Here is a 14,631-nt window from a genome sequence, read left to right on the forward strand (position 1 = left end):
TGACAGACTATAGAGGTTGTAGTAAAGTTAGGCACGCGTTTGTGTATATGGACATGAATGTTACCTCAAATTGTATGACATTTTGCTGAGACGTTTGCTATTACTTTTCGAAGCAATCAGACTTACAATTTTCCCCTGGTGGATGCTAAAACAACAACTAAATTCCCATAGACTTGCACTGAAGGAGGGACCGAAGGACCATTATGATAAAGGGCATGTTTTAAAGTTATTCTGTCTTGTTACATTGTTATATTATAAATACGAAACAGAAGAACCTGAAAGAAGGTAACAGCTGAGGTATCAAGAAAGGCTGTGGTTTTATTGATTGGCATAGTTTTTTTTTTCCTTTTCTTTAGGTTACAGAACTGAGATTGCACAGATTACAAGTAAAACACGTCTGCTGAAATATACACTGAAATATGAAAGACAACTATTTTGGTCAGAATCATCAGTAGTACCTTGTCAAACATTTATGAGATGGAAATGCCAAGAGAAATCAGCTTGACAGTACAGGCTGGTACAAATGTAGTCTGACTGCAGTGTATTTATTTATTTGAATCACTTTTTTCCTGTGATACATGATCGCACACTTTTGGTAGTTCATAATAAACCAAATGTAATCTAGTTCTATTTAGCCTAGTATAAGTAAGGAGGATAAGGAGAGTAAACACCATGAATCCTGTGCTAATTGTTCTTTTGAGATACTGAAATTCTACTCTTGAGCACATTCAGTAATGTGCTGAAAGGCCTCGTAAAATACAACTTTAAGTCCTTCTTTCATATCTTAATATTTCACTCGGCATTTATGACTCTCTATGCAAAAGTTTAATGGTCAAAGTGCAGTCCTTGCTTAATTGTCTTTGCAACAGGCTGTAACAGTGACTACCCCACTTCTTCAATGGCCTTGGTTCCGGAAGTAATTTTCTCATTGATTTTCTCTATAGGGATTTGAAAAAGTTCCTCAGTAAAGAGATTAAAGCCATGAGCCAAACCAGTCAGAAGTAGTTTGGGAAATTTATTTGATTGCAGGACATTGCACAATGCTGTATAGGAGAGGGTGGTCACTGGCGAGTTCACTTCAGAATAGGTTTTCATGATTATTAGTAGATCATTCCCTCTGAATTTAAGTTTTTTTGTTTTGTTTTGTTTTTATGTAGTTGAAATCACACTGACTTGTGAAGAAGCACTTCAAGAAGCATACATCACCACCCTCAGAGCGCATGGTGGCTAGGTCTTAAAAGGTTTATACATTATTATTAAAAATCAATCTCTATGGAGATAACAAATGTGATTTTTGCTTCCGGAACCCAACTGTTGCACTCTATTGATCCGGAATCATTAAATCTTCATATTCATTCATCTTCATTAAAGGGATTCTGGCTACCTGACAGCATGGCACAAGACCCAGAAGTGCCAATATATCCATCAATAAAAAGCATTGGTGAGCAGCTGTTAAAACACTACCAGAAGAGTAATTGTGCTTGTATTAACGATCATTAAGGACATTGGCGTGTTTGGTCCCCACTCTGAATTTTTAGTGAGGTAATGTAATTAGCAATATGTGATTTTCAGTTAGCCTTTAAGAATTGCATATTTGAGCTGCACAGAAGAAAACATCTATTAACATGTATTAAAATATCATCATGAGGATACAGGATGAGTGACATCTTTAAACATCTCTAAATCTATGAGTGTGTCATTGATAAGCAATGTCTGGTCATAGTGACCACAAGGTCGTTGATTTTGTACCAGGAATTGCGGTTGACACAGCTGTCATGTAAAAAAAAAAGGTTACCGGTGAAGTAATGTACACTTATTGATCCATAGAAGCCAGCACTGGCCCCTTAAAAAGAAACTGTGACCCATGAGCGGATGATCTGTAAATGTGCGGTAACATTTACTGTTGTTCAGCGAAATCCATGGGGAAAATCCAATCATTTAAATAGGTGACTGAGAATTTCACTTGAGGGCGATTTCCCCAATCCCCATGCAGATTTCGCGACAGGTACAAGTTGGGTCACTCAAATTCACTACGTTGATCAAAGGAAAGCTGCTTGGTTTGAAAGTGACTTGGTTTGAAGTGGCAACAGACAATGAACCTTTTTTCTCTGTGAAATTTTGTAGAAAGCCAATGTGACCACACCTTAAGACCGATGGATGGTTGAATGGATGGATGAAATGAGGTACTGTCTGATGTGCTGAAACACAAACATGAAATGCTAAAGGCAAAAAGATGAAGTCTATAATTAACATGGTTGTGATGATTGTGGCCTTTGGACAATTTCAGGGACTCTCCCATTAAACAACTGGGTTTTGATGGTAAACAAAAGACAGAAAAAGATGCTGCCTTGTATTATAACAGCTCCATGGTCAGTTGTTAAGAAAACAAAACAAACAAAAAAGGCTGAATATTTCATGTGAATCCTAAAGAGATTTTCAGAGAGCCAAAGAACATCTTTCCAAAATGACATGATTCTCCACTGGCTTTCATTTGTCGATCTGAAAGCTCTCCTTTACATACAGGAGAGGTGTGAGCTAGCCAATCCAATCTTATTCCACACAGTTAAAAACTTATGGCACATCACACTCAATGTAGGGGATGTCACTGTACCGGCTGTCCACCTCCGCCCATTGTTGTACTGCCCGGGCCACAATTTCCTCTGAGAGTCTCTGGGCATAGTCCATCAACACCGGATTGACCAGCACTGGGTCCTCCATGGAGCCGATCTCTGAGAAAACTAGAACGGCTTTCTCTCCTTGCTTTCCTGACTTGCCATCCACTTTCTCCGTTGAGCCGGAATTCTGAGTAGGGTCGCGGTGCTTGGATTTCATGCATCCCATGATATAAATAATGTAGCATTGGTTTGAAAGCAGTGAGGCGAAGAGATGCAAAAATGGCGTGATACAGAGGTTATATTCCCTTGGTTGGCAGTTCATAGGGTTTTATATGGGTAAGAGGCTAGAATGTAGAGGTATTTCTCTACAAAGTGTAGTCCAGATGGTCAGCCATGATGTATAGTGTTCTCACACTTGCCCTGTGTGAAGAAGACGCATGTTTTCAGTGAGTTATTGCTTGTCTTTGCAACCTTGTCCAAGACACTGTAATGACTTGATTTTCACAGGAATGAGGATTTCCTAAAGAGGCAGTATAAAGTAAAAATATAAAACTGCATGTGCTTACATAGGGTTTATAAATAACATGTAGTAAATTGGCTAGATTTGTTATTCATTAGTGATGGCAATTCCGACTCATTTAAAAAGATTTAGTGCTTCTTAATGTGAACACGTAATAACGTCAAGTTGACCATAGGATCGCGGCGTAGCATATCACATGCTCTGATAGCATTTTGGTAAAAGATAGGGCAGGCAATTTTCAGAGTGGATAGTGATAGCAAGTTAGCTTTGAAAACATGAGATCCCACCCTTCCTTCAGAGCGCCTCGAAAACCACGCCTTCTTCAAAACACATGAACGCACACAGCAGATTAGAATAATATTAAACGTAAACAATATATCGACACAGGTTTCCATCTCTTCCAAATTACAGTTATGGTGTGAACGAAGCATAAGCTCATTGTTTTGGTCCAGGAAGAACTGTAAAAGGTGGCTGCTGTTTCGAGTGCGGTGCTCGGTGACTGACATCTGTCTAACTGTACAGCATGAAACGCACTGATGACGTGTGATGTCTGCGCATTCCAATCGGACCAAATGCAATGATTGGAAGAACATTTTATGGTCCTCTGCACTCCAAAGACAGGTATACAATGCTATCCATTACAGGTTTTCTATTTATAAGCGTATTTAGCCCAGTTCAGATCCAGCTCATAAAGTAATTTAAAATCTCAAATAATCAGTATTTACATGAAACACTACTACAATTCATTTGTCTCACTCTCCTCCCTAAAGGAGACAATAGAATGCTATAAAAACACACTCTTATGCTCATAATAACCATCGCGTATGAATAGCGATAACGTTTTATTTGTAACATTTCTACTAAATCTGCTTTTCTCTACATCAGTGACACCGGTTAATTTGCTTCACTCTAAAATGATCTTACATCGGTTGACTTGAAAACTGCTCGGACCGATTCAGTTAGATTTTCGATTCAGACCGATTTTGTGAACGGGATCAACCTAATCATTCAACTGATCCGACTCAAACGAACGATTCGTTCAGGATTCGGACGTCTATTGTAGTTGGCGTTTATCTTGTGCTGTCTGCCTAGTGCAGCTAATGAGTATAACAGACTTCTCCTTACACCGAAAGCCATTTGCAGCTATCACACAGATACCAAACATCTATCATGTCTCATTTAAATATAAATCGAATTCTGTGAAAAACATTGTGGATTCTAAATCTCTTTTGGGCGTCTGTTAATATTTTATTGAATAATGTTATTACTCTCGGCAGTTATCCTCGAATGACACTCAAACCTGTTGTATACAGCCTACATCATATGCATACCATGCAGCCAAGGACAACCGACAATCACTGTCTGCAAATCTGAAGTGATCAACAGTTTAATAAACATCATGATTGATTCTATCCTGGTTACAGTGTTGTAGCAAAGGTGAACGAGATTAAAATTTCAGCTTTGTCAATCTTACTAGTAAATTGGATGGTCGTATTTGTGTCAAGAAAGCTTCAAGGTCAAGTCAAAATGATATTTCTGTTGTTGTTTTTTTAAATGCACGATTATCCGTAATTTAATGTTAAAAGTGCACATTCCAGAGACATATAATCAGTGTGGGTATACATACCCCTTCGGACTGCAGGCTGCGAACGTCCATATTATGGATACAAAATCGAAGAAATCGTTTAATCCAAACTGAAATGCGTTATTTAAAATGAAAACTGCGATAAATCCACACTAATAAATAATAGGCAGAAGCTCCTTCCTCTTCACCAGTCTCGGTTACTCCACAGGAGAATGAGAAAGCATGTTGATGAACTTGCTCTGGTAGGGTAAGTCGGGTCAGAATTCAGCATGTGCGTCCGGAGTCCACATATAATCATGATGATAACGTTTCAGTTTCATTCCAGTGACAGGACAGCGATGGGGCTCGACAGCGCATTAATCCGTGTTGTTTTTAAATTCCTCCCTGTCCATTCAGACATGGCCATCTACATGACTGAAATTGCAGCTGGGAAATTCTTTCTGTTTCACGTACACACTTAGTTCATGCTATCCTTGCCTAAACATTTGTTTGTAAACTGGGTAAAATAGGTTACTGCAACACATGAAGACACAGGTTGTGCCTCGTTGTCTTTTTAAATACATTGTCGCCACCTAGTGAAATGAGCGTTTTCCCTATAGACAAATGTTGATTCCCAAACTTTCTCATGCTATATGACCAATGTAAAATGTAGTCGAGATTCATTCGAAATTTATGAAAAATAAACGTATTTGTTGTCATACAGCATAGATGTTTTGTCATAGGCCTATGATAGGCATTGCCTGCATGATTCAGTAGTTAATTCAGTTAATGTTTCATCAGACTGCATGGTAAATTATGAGTTTGTGAGTTTTTACAAAGAAATTCCAGGCATGAGCATATAATAGGCTATTAGATAATATAATATGATAGGCTATGTTATGCATTATCATAGCTTATAAGCTATACAAACACATTAGAACGAAATTAGAAAGTTTTCTGATCAGTTTCCGTTTCAATTCTCTCCGTCATTATCTTACTTTCCCATTATTAGACTGAACCAAAAATATATTGCGACATTAAGTGATACGTAATGGATAATAATGCCCTGTCATCGATCGGCTCATTATCGCATAATATAAATTTAATAGAATAGAATAGAATTTTTTCGAGAATGGGTGATCAGACGCCAAGTCTTGTGACCCTGAAAGAGTTTATTTTGCGATAATGACCGGATGACTGCACATTTATTATCCCGTTAATTATACGGCTACTTGCCTAATAAATAAATGGACATGAAATTATGATTTTAGTTTAAATAATTTTATTATGTGAGAAGGAGAAACAGTGTAGGCTAATGCATGTGAAATCTGATAACATCAATTCGCTTAGCAATCAGGCCTATTCCAAGGTAAGGCCTAACTAATCTTTAATTAGGCCTACATATTTTGTCATGAATGATGATCCAACACATTGATGTAAATTAGAAGTTGTAGAATATTTGTTTATATTTGTGTTTATTAGGCTATGTTTGCGTGTTACCTATCCTTATTATGTAACCTATCATTTTACTAATAACTCACACTGTGCAAAACTTCATGTAAACCTGGTTAACGCGTTTTACACAAGACGATCCACAAGATGGCGCTATGTATCTAACCCGTGGATCTAAAAAACGAAATAAGCTGCAGCAAACAAGATGAGTTGTGATTATTCAATGTTACTGTTAAGAAATACATACGTGGTGAAATGACTTTGCGTTGCATTGACAGAAGCAACGTGAATATTATACAAATGCCTCTTTTTCAAATACCACAAGAAAAATGAGAGAGGGAAATTAAATGTCACAAAGGCTGAGAACATACTGTCATTTTAGCAACAGTTATTCACATATAAATTAGCAGATGAGCCCACATGTTAAGGCTGTCAATCAGCTTTTTACCAACAAAAGCATGCTGCTCATGTGTAGGCTAAATGTCAAGTAGAGTAGACCATCATATTGCAATGTAATAAAATAGTAAAACAAATATTATTTTGCTTATGTTTTTATATTCATAAATATCAAATGTAGCCTTTACGTTCTGGGTCAGTTGCGTTTGACGACACACAGGGAGCCTCCTGGATGCACGCACTGAAATATTGTAATAAAAGTGCGTATTTTTTATATACATGTGCATAATTTACATTAAAGTTAGACTGGTTCCTCCACGAGTCCTCTAAGATGTGTCATGCCTCTTTAAGAACTGCGAAAGAAGTCCAGCTCTGTCCATTAGGTTTATTGTTGCCAGCTCAGCCAATCATTGAATCTTACGACACAATAGAGTGGCCAAAGTTGCAGTATAAAAAGCCTTGCCGAATTTAAGCATGACATCTACTTGTCCGGTGCGTGGTGAGGTTCATTTCCATAGCAAATCAGATCAAACATAGCAAACATCCTTTTGCACGCCTTGGAACATGCATTTTACGCAGGTTTTAATTTCTCTAAGTGTATTAATTGCATGTGGTCCAGTGGGTAATGGAGATATAACGGCGCCCCAGCAGCCTTCCACAGCCACGGAGGAAAGCGAGCAGTGCTCCACATGTGAGTTCAGGCAACACAGCAAGCTGATGAGACTGCATGCCATCAAGTCCCAAATTCTTAGCAAACTCCGACTCAAACAGGCTCCAAACATCAGCCGGGACGTGGTCAAGCAGCTGTTACCCAAAGCACCGCCTTTACAAGAACTTCTGGATCAGTACGATGTTCTGGGGGATGACAGTAAGGATGGAGCTATGGAAGAGGATGATGAACATGCCACCACAGAGACCATCATGACTATGGCCACAGAGCGTAAGGATCAACTATTTCAAAGATTCATTCATGTAAATGTACTATCATCTTAAAGGACAAAGAATCTAGGGAATAGCCTACTTGGAGAGACCCTTTACGCAGTCTTTACGCCCAAGCCAGTTGCACTCACGAGGCAGCTATTGTGCATAAAATGCACAGTTAAGATGTATAATTGTCGATTCCTGTTTTTTAAGGCTTTGTGCCCCTCCTTTTCAGCCTTGCTAAAGCCATTTTACGCACGCTGAACATGGAAGTCCAGCAAAAGCGCACCAGCGTCGGTCAGAAGAAAATGTTTTCACCTTTACCACACGTGATAGGCGAACTGTAGTTTAAATTGGTTCACATCTTAGCCAATATTTTAGGTGACACTGTGTATTATGTGTAATGCCTTTTATATGTAATGTCTAAATATAGACATTATATCTGTAGCCCATCCATTCGTTTTTAAAGATATAAATAGCCTGTTTCCTTCTGCAATGCCGTATATATAGCCTACAAATATAGTATATATAGTCAATCTAATTATTACATATAAATGCCCCCCTAATGTATGTAATTTATTCTGTGTTGTGGGCGTAGTCAACGTTATTTTTTTAAAAGTTTTTTTTTTTTTTTTTTTTTTTTTTCAATTAGCCTATATCAGTGCGCAATTTTATGGACCGCTTTAATAATAAAACTGTCACTGAAAACCAGTAGTCCAGATCCCGTATAATCACTCTGATTTACTTTCTGTTCTTTTTTTTTCAGCTGACCCCATCGTTCAAGTAGATCGGAAACCGAAGTGTTGTTTTTTCTCCTTCAGTCCGAAAATCCAAGCGAACCGGATCGTAAGAGCGCAGCTCTGGGTTCATCTGAGACCGGCGGAAGAAGTGACCACTGTCTTCTTACAGATATCACGGCTGATGCCCGTTACGGACGGAGGAAGACACATACGAATACGATCCCTGAAGATCGATGTGAACGCAGGAGTCACGTCTTGGCAGAGTATAGACGTAAAGCAGGTGCTCACGGTGTGGTTAAGACAACCGGAGACCAACTGGGGCATCGAGATTAACGCGTATGACGCGAAGGGAAACGACTTGGCCGTTACCTCCGCTGAGGCTGGAGAGGATGGACTGGTAAGTTGAGCTGTTGTGTGTTTTTTTCAGACAACCAATTTTAGACAGAGCTCCGTCAATAGTAAATGCTGTGAATGATAATAGCAAGAAATTATTTATATGGTTTAGTTATACGTTTCGTTTCAAATCAGCAATCTCCCAAAAATAAGTCCCTGTAGCACCAATGTAAAACATTTCTTAATTGCATGTTTCAGAGCGCGGAACATTCAGTGATCGGTGTAGTCATGAATGTTTTTGTAAATGTAGTCCGAATCCTGAACGAACGATTCGTTCAAACCGGTTCTTTTTAGTGAATCAAAAACGAACAGCGCGACCATAGTAATTCGGTTTTAGAACTAACGATTCTTTTGACCTAGTTCTTGTAATGAATCAACAGCATGCATCGCCTTAGTAACCTACAGTCCGATTCCCGAACGAATGACTCTTTTTAGCCGGTTCTTTTTAGTGAAAAACACGTATGAATCAACCTAAACAGTTACAGAGTTAAACTGACTCACTAAATTGCAAGTTACTTTCGTGATATTTGACTCGAAAGTTAAAACAAACTGAAAAGAATATATGTTAAGACTCCTGAAACTTGAATCAGAGTAGTTAGTGGTTGTTCACAAGCTTGTGTTGTAATCTTGGTACATTATAAAAATAATGTTTTAGCATTTAAAGTGTGTTAAAATCCATTTAAAAAGCAATTTCTGTATATTGATTGTGCTGAAGTCTAAAATGATCTCATGATTTGCTGGGCACACAGTAAATGCAGTAGGAATTGAATTAATTCATTTTTTTTATTACAAGAATCCTTAATGGCACCATTAAGGAACGGGAATTGTTAAGTGGAATCGGAACCAGAAAAATGTAATTCTTTCCCTTTCTTAATCATATCCGAATTGGCTAGATTTAGCATTCGCTAATGGTTAGACAAAGCAATTTCAAGGTCAGACTGTGAGTTGTCTTGTTAGCCCATAGATATGAAAGTAGCAAGAGTAAACTTTGGGTTCTTTCTCTCACAGCTCCCCTTTATGGAGGTGAAAATCTCAGAGGGCCCAAAGCGAATCCGGAGGGACTCTGGACTGGACTGCGACGAGAATTCCTCAGAGTCTCGGTGCTGCAGATACCCTCTCACTGTGGACTTCGAGGACTTCGGCTGGGACTGGATTATTGCTCCAAAACGCTATAAGGCGAATTACTGTTCGGGAGAATGCGACTACATGCACCTGCAGAAGTATCCCCACACCCATCTTGTGAACAAGGCCAATCCGCGAGGCACCGCCGGGCCCTGCTGCACCCCCACCAAGATGTCTCCCATCAACATGCTTTACTTCAATGGCAAAGAGCAGATCATCTACGGCAAGATCCCGTCAATGGTAGTAGACCGCTGTGGCTGCTCGTGAACCAGTGCCCAGACAGGACTTGATCCGTCTCAAAGACCCGGACATCTGATCACACCACCCGCCATCCATTATCAGTGCTTTCCGCAAGACACTGTGCAATAGAAGGACGCTCACTCACTCTCTGGGCACCGCTTCATTTGACTATGTTTTTTTGTTTTTTTTTGTCATTTTCCTCTAAATCAGTATCTCTGCCACAGGAGTCCAATGTCACATGGATATACTAAAGGAATGTCTTGGGAATGGACACTTTTGAAATGGACGACATTCTCTGCTTTATTTCATGTTTTCACCTTGTCAGAATACTCTCACACAGACAACATACAAAAAAATATATTACACAACCACTCCAAAATACAATCATTTAGATCTTTGCTGTAACAGCTGTAACCAGTGAGCTTGTTTAAGAAGAGTATCCAAGAGAAACAGAGAGGGACTCTCGAACATTGAACAGAGCTTGAATAGGGTTATCTGATGCAAACTTCCACATACACTGCAATAAACACACAGATCGAATTGTTAATCATAGCTTTTGTCCACTACTCATCTGTCGAACAGCCCTACACACTTGAATTATTATTGAGATCGGCATTAAGGGAGAGAAGGACTTGAAGCAGAGGCGCTGTGAATGCGGTCTACACATTGAAATGTGTTCGAGACAGAGACGTCGGAACTGTAAGAATGAATGTTAATATCACGCTACCACTCTGTCTTCAAACCACACAGTTTGCACTATGGCAGACCAATAGAAAGAATTGGTTGCTAAAAATGTTGTAAAAACTGATTTTGATATGTTTGCTAATTGTATTGTATACTTGCCATTGTTTCCATTAACAGTTGCCTTTTTTAACCACGGTTAGTACATGTATAAGAACACAAAATAGCAAAAAAAAAAAAAAGTGTACAATATAAATCTATGTATCGTTCAAACAAATAAAGGTGCTTGCTTTATATGTTTAACTCTATTATTTCAAATTGCTTTCCAAGAAATGTTATTGAGTTTTTATTCTATAATATCTGGAAACATCTAATTCTGTACTTGAATGATTTAATCCAAGTAATGAAAATCAGTTTTATTGAGTAATATGGGACCTGATCAGAGCGTTTAAAGGGGAACATTGTCCACGCTGTGTTGTTTTATGCACAATGCAAAAGGTGGATGAAGGGTGTTGTCTGAGCTGTGTTAAGAAGTTCCTTCTGGGTTGGATTTACTATCATTTGACCTTTTCATTTGTTTTTCCTGTAATGGCAGCAAGCTGCAGTGTTACATAAGCCCAAATTAACAAATCTCCCCTCGGAATAGTTCAGCGTGAGCATGCAGCAGAGTTTTCTAAAATCACTTGTGCAGAAATGTTTTGACAGCATGGCTAATTAGACCAAGGCTTATTGGAGCCCTCACTTCCGTCCAGAAGAGGGCGAACTCAGCACTGCCGAGATCTGCTTCCTTTCCTGCTGTGAGTTGGACAGATGCCATGGAAACCAGGTGGGAACTGCTCTGAAATGAACAGAGGGTTGTGGGAGATTAAAAGTCCCTGAGCAATAACATTTCTTTCCACATTTGGGTTGAGATAATGCGCCGTGGATTCTGGATCATTTGCCACATACAATTAAACGTGGGTCCTGAAAAGCCCGAACACCTCACATGAACGCTCTTGAAACTATCGATAAGCGCTTTAACATCTGAATGCGCACCGATAATCAGGTGCATCTCTTCCCAATTCATCCTGTTCTACATGCAGAAGCAGCGTTCGTGCTATGAATCACGTTCAGCAGAAGAATGATTGATTTGTTTTCTTGTGCATCTGACTTGTCCTTAGTGCCAGGTAATGGCAAGTGTATGATAAACAGGAACTGTAACGGTTTCCCCGAGTTGTTATATCTGTCACATGGGAAAAGTTTTCCTGGTCTCCGTGGCTTGACGGCTGCCAGCACATTCCCAGGTTGACAGGAGAGGAAGTGACTGTGAGAAAATGGGAAGGCAGCGTGGCTCCTCGGGGGGACAGAAGACTCCGGGGGGAAACACATAGCTCATCTCAGTCACCAGGCTTCCCCATATCCGCACGAGCTGCAGGGGAGCCGAGTAGAGCTGCGTGCGCTCGGACAGGAGGGAAGCACCTTCAACAAGGGGGAAGAGGGACAGCTGCCAGGTGTGGTCAAACATCTGCATCTTCACACTAACTCTGGAGCAGCTGGGGAAACGCTTGGTTTGAGTGATGAGCTGAAAGTACACACTGCCATGAGGCATCAGGTCGAATATTGATGGCGAGGCTGAGGACAGGTGATGACCGATGATGTATTTTATGCTACTGACATCTCACCTGGTCCGTTGCTGTGGTAAACATGCACTTTTCTATGACCTGTCTGCCAAAAAAGCAACCAAACGATGACAATGTTTCATCTCAAGTTGACAGATGTCCTTCAGGTTTTGAACAAGAGACAAAATTTTGTGAATCGTAAGATTATTCAAACTTTAATAAGTGTGTTTGTTTATAAATATTAATCAAATTAAAATGGGTTTGTGTTTCATATTTCAATGATTTTAAAATATGGTCCAGTAGATTTATACATGCACTGCTGATATTTTAATGGTTCAACATAAATTAATAAACACTATTAATTAAAGGTTTGGGGTCAGTATGAATAAGAAATGTTTCTTGAGCAGCAGATCAGCATAGTAGAATGATTTCTGAAGAATTGAGTAATAATGCTGAAATAAATTCCATTTTAAAATATATTTAAATACAAAACAGTTATTTTAAATTGCAATTATTATTACAATATTACTGTTTTTACTGTATTTTTAATGGAATAAATGAAGCCTTGGTGAGCATGAGAGACGCATTTCAAAAACATAAAAAAATCTGACCGACTTTTGAATCTGTGGCTTTGGCTTGAAAAACATGGAATAGTGTGATTTGTTTATCATTTAAACCGATCTAACCGATGCTTCTTGCAATTTTGACCGACCTTCATCTAAACCAACTTTACCATGGATTTACCATGGATACCATGGTATTTAAATCAGCTGAATTTGAATCAACAATCTTCAATACTAAGCTACATGACAGAAACCAAATGTTCAGGTTACTAAGGCAGGCACGTGCACACATAGACATCAAAGGGGGCTTGAGCACCTGCCCTTTTTATTCCTGGAGAGAAAGTGCCCTTTTTTCTGGGGTGCTTTTTTTATTATTTTTGAAAAATAACATATATTTCTGTTTGCGCACAGCTTCCCTGTCAAACAAATATATTTATTGAAGAATAGTATATCTAAATATCAGGTCAGGAGTTCTGAAGCACTCCCTCTCCCGATTGTTAAACCCGATTGTATTGCTTCCGGCCTTCCGCTAAAGAAAATAGTACGCTCCGTCTCTACGGTTAGAATCCTGTGAGTCCATAGCAACGCTCTGTTGTTCATGGCAACGGTCTGTTATACTCTTATACTCCGCACAGCGGTCTGTTATCAAGAAATAACAGACCGCATTCTACATTGGAATTCAACCAAGCCATGTAATAAAATAAGTTAATAAAATAAGCATATATCACCACCAGATGATATGCTTTAGTTATTTTGTTTATCCTATTTACCTGCATTGCCCTGTCAATTAGATGCAAATGTGCGCATTTTAACTAGTTGACGCCTAATTTGCATACAGAACGTCCCCAGTAATGACTTACATCAAGAGTCTTTCCCCCTGAAATTTAGAAATCTAAATTGGTGAATTTAGAAGAAATCTACAGATGCAAACAGATGGAGGATACACTCTAAAGAACGTAGTAAATCTGAGTAACTGCATCTGGTACATTAATAAATAAAACTGAGTAGAAATAAGTTAACATTAAACTTTAAAAATAACATTTATAAATTAACTTTTTATTTATGACTAATTTAACTTTTTTTTATTTCCTCTAAACCTTTATAAAATAGTATTCCATACAACCACAAATACATACGTGACATTGGCTTTTATTGAATTTTTACTCAATTATTTTGGTAAGTTTAATTTTCAAGTGTTATGTATTCTGATAACACCAAAATAATTAAAACAATGTAGTGCCTTGTGCAAAAATAAACAAATTATTAGTAAAACACGCCCCTCTGCTTGAGGCAGTTATTTAGGTTATTCTAAATATGAAGAGTTCAGATGAAAAAGCCTCTAAGTGCCATCTGAAATTTCCTTCTATAATGATCATTTTTATCAAGCTTGTATGTTTATGTTCACTTATTTCACATTGCTGGCAATGAAAATTACCTATTAATTGTCATTTAAGTTAAATTACTGAACTTAAATATACGAGCTTGAAAAAAAAAAAGCTCATTTTAGAAGAAAATTTCAGATGGCACTTAGAGGCTTTTGCATCTGAACTCTTCAAATATACTTGAGACTAGTAGCATAGAAAATGTCTTCAAAACATGCACATTGTGGAATGGTTTCCTTTGCTGCTCTATAAACCTAGTGAATACTAAGGCGACCATGGTTTCTGTGTGAACTGATTATTTTGTAGACATCTTTTGAAAATGAAACAATTGCATGAGTTTGAGGAAGATAAAATTAATTAACTTTTTTAATTATTTTTTTTAAAAGGAAGTCAGAGTTGCGTTAATATATATACTTTTTTGTTTAAAAAAAAAAAAAAAAACGT

General features: G+C 38.3%; 1 protein-coding gene and 1 long non-coding RNA gene across 2 annotated transcripts; one reads left to right on the forward strand and one right to left on the reverse strand.

Moving 5' to 3' along the window:
• Positions 1-298: 298 nt before the first annotated feature.
• On the reverse strand, positions 299-5,218 carry LOC311088717. Its single transcript, XR_014607550.1, has 2 exons — positions 4,763-5,218; positions 299-3,035 (listed from the first exon to the last, which is right to left on the reverse strand). It is a non-coding gene; the product is annotated as an uncharacterized lncRNA (long non-coding RNA).
• Positions 5,219-6,986: 1,768 nt separating this feature from the next.
• On the forward strand, positions 6,987-10,940 carry mstnb (myostatin b). The gene is made up of 3 exons (XM_084121265.1): positions 6,987-7,487; positions 8,235-8,605; positions 9,610-10,940. The coding sequence occupies exons 1-3, from the start codon at positions 7,112-7,114 to the stop codon at positions 9,988-9,990; spliced, it is 1,128 nt and encodes a 375-aa protein (XP_083977391.1). The 5' UTR covers positions 6,987-7,111; the 3' UTR covers positions 9,991-10,940.
• The last annotated feature ends 3,691 nt before the right edge of the window (positions 10,941-14,631 follow it).

This window comes from Abramis brama, assembly GCF_963993115.1.
Source record: "Abramis brama genome assembly, chromosome: 8".
NCBI classification, from domain to species: Eukaryota; Metazoa; Chordata; class Actinopteri; order Cypriniformes; family Leuciscidae; genus Abramis; species Abramis brama.

What these genes read in the sequence shown, in the direction of transcription:
- mstnb (XM_084121265.1), top strand. Translation starts at nt 7,112, where the DNA reads ATGCATTTTACGCAGGTTTTAATTTCTCTAAGTGTATTAATTGCATGT. An exon ending in CATGACTATGGCCACAGAGC is followed by an intron (nt 7,488 to 8,234) that starts GTAAGGATCAAC and finishes TTTTTTTTTCAG; the next exon opens with CTGACCCCATCGTTCAAGTA. An exon ending in AGGCTGGAGAGGATGGACTG is followed by an intron (nt 8,606 to 9,609) that starts GTAAGTTGAGCT and finishes TTTCTCTCACAG; the next exon opens with CTCCCCTTTATGGAGGTGAA.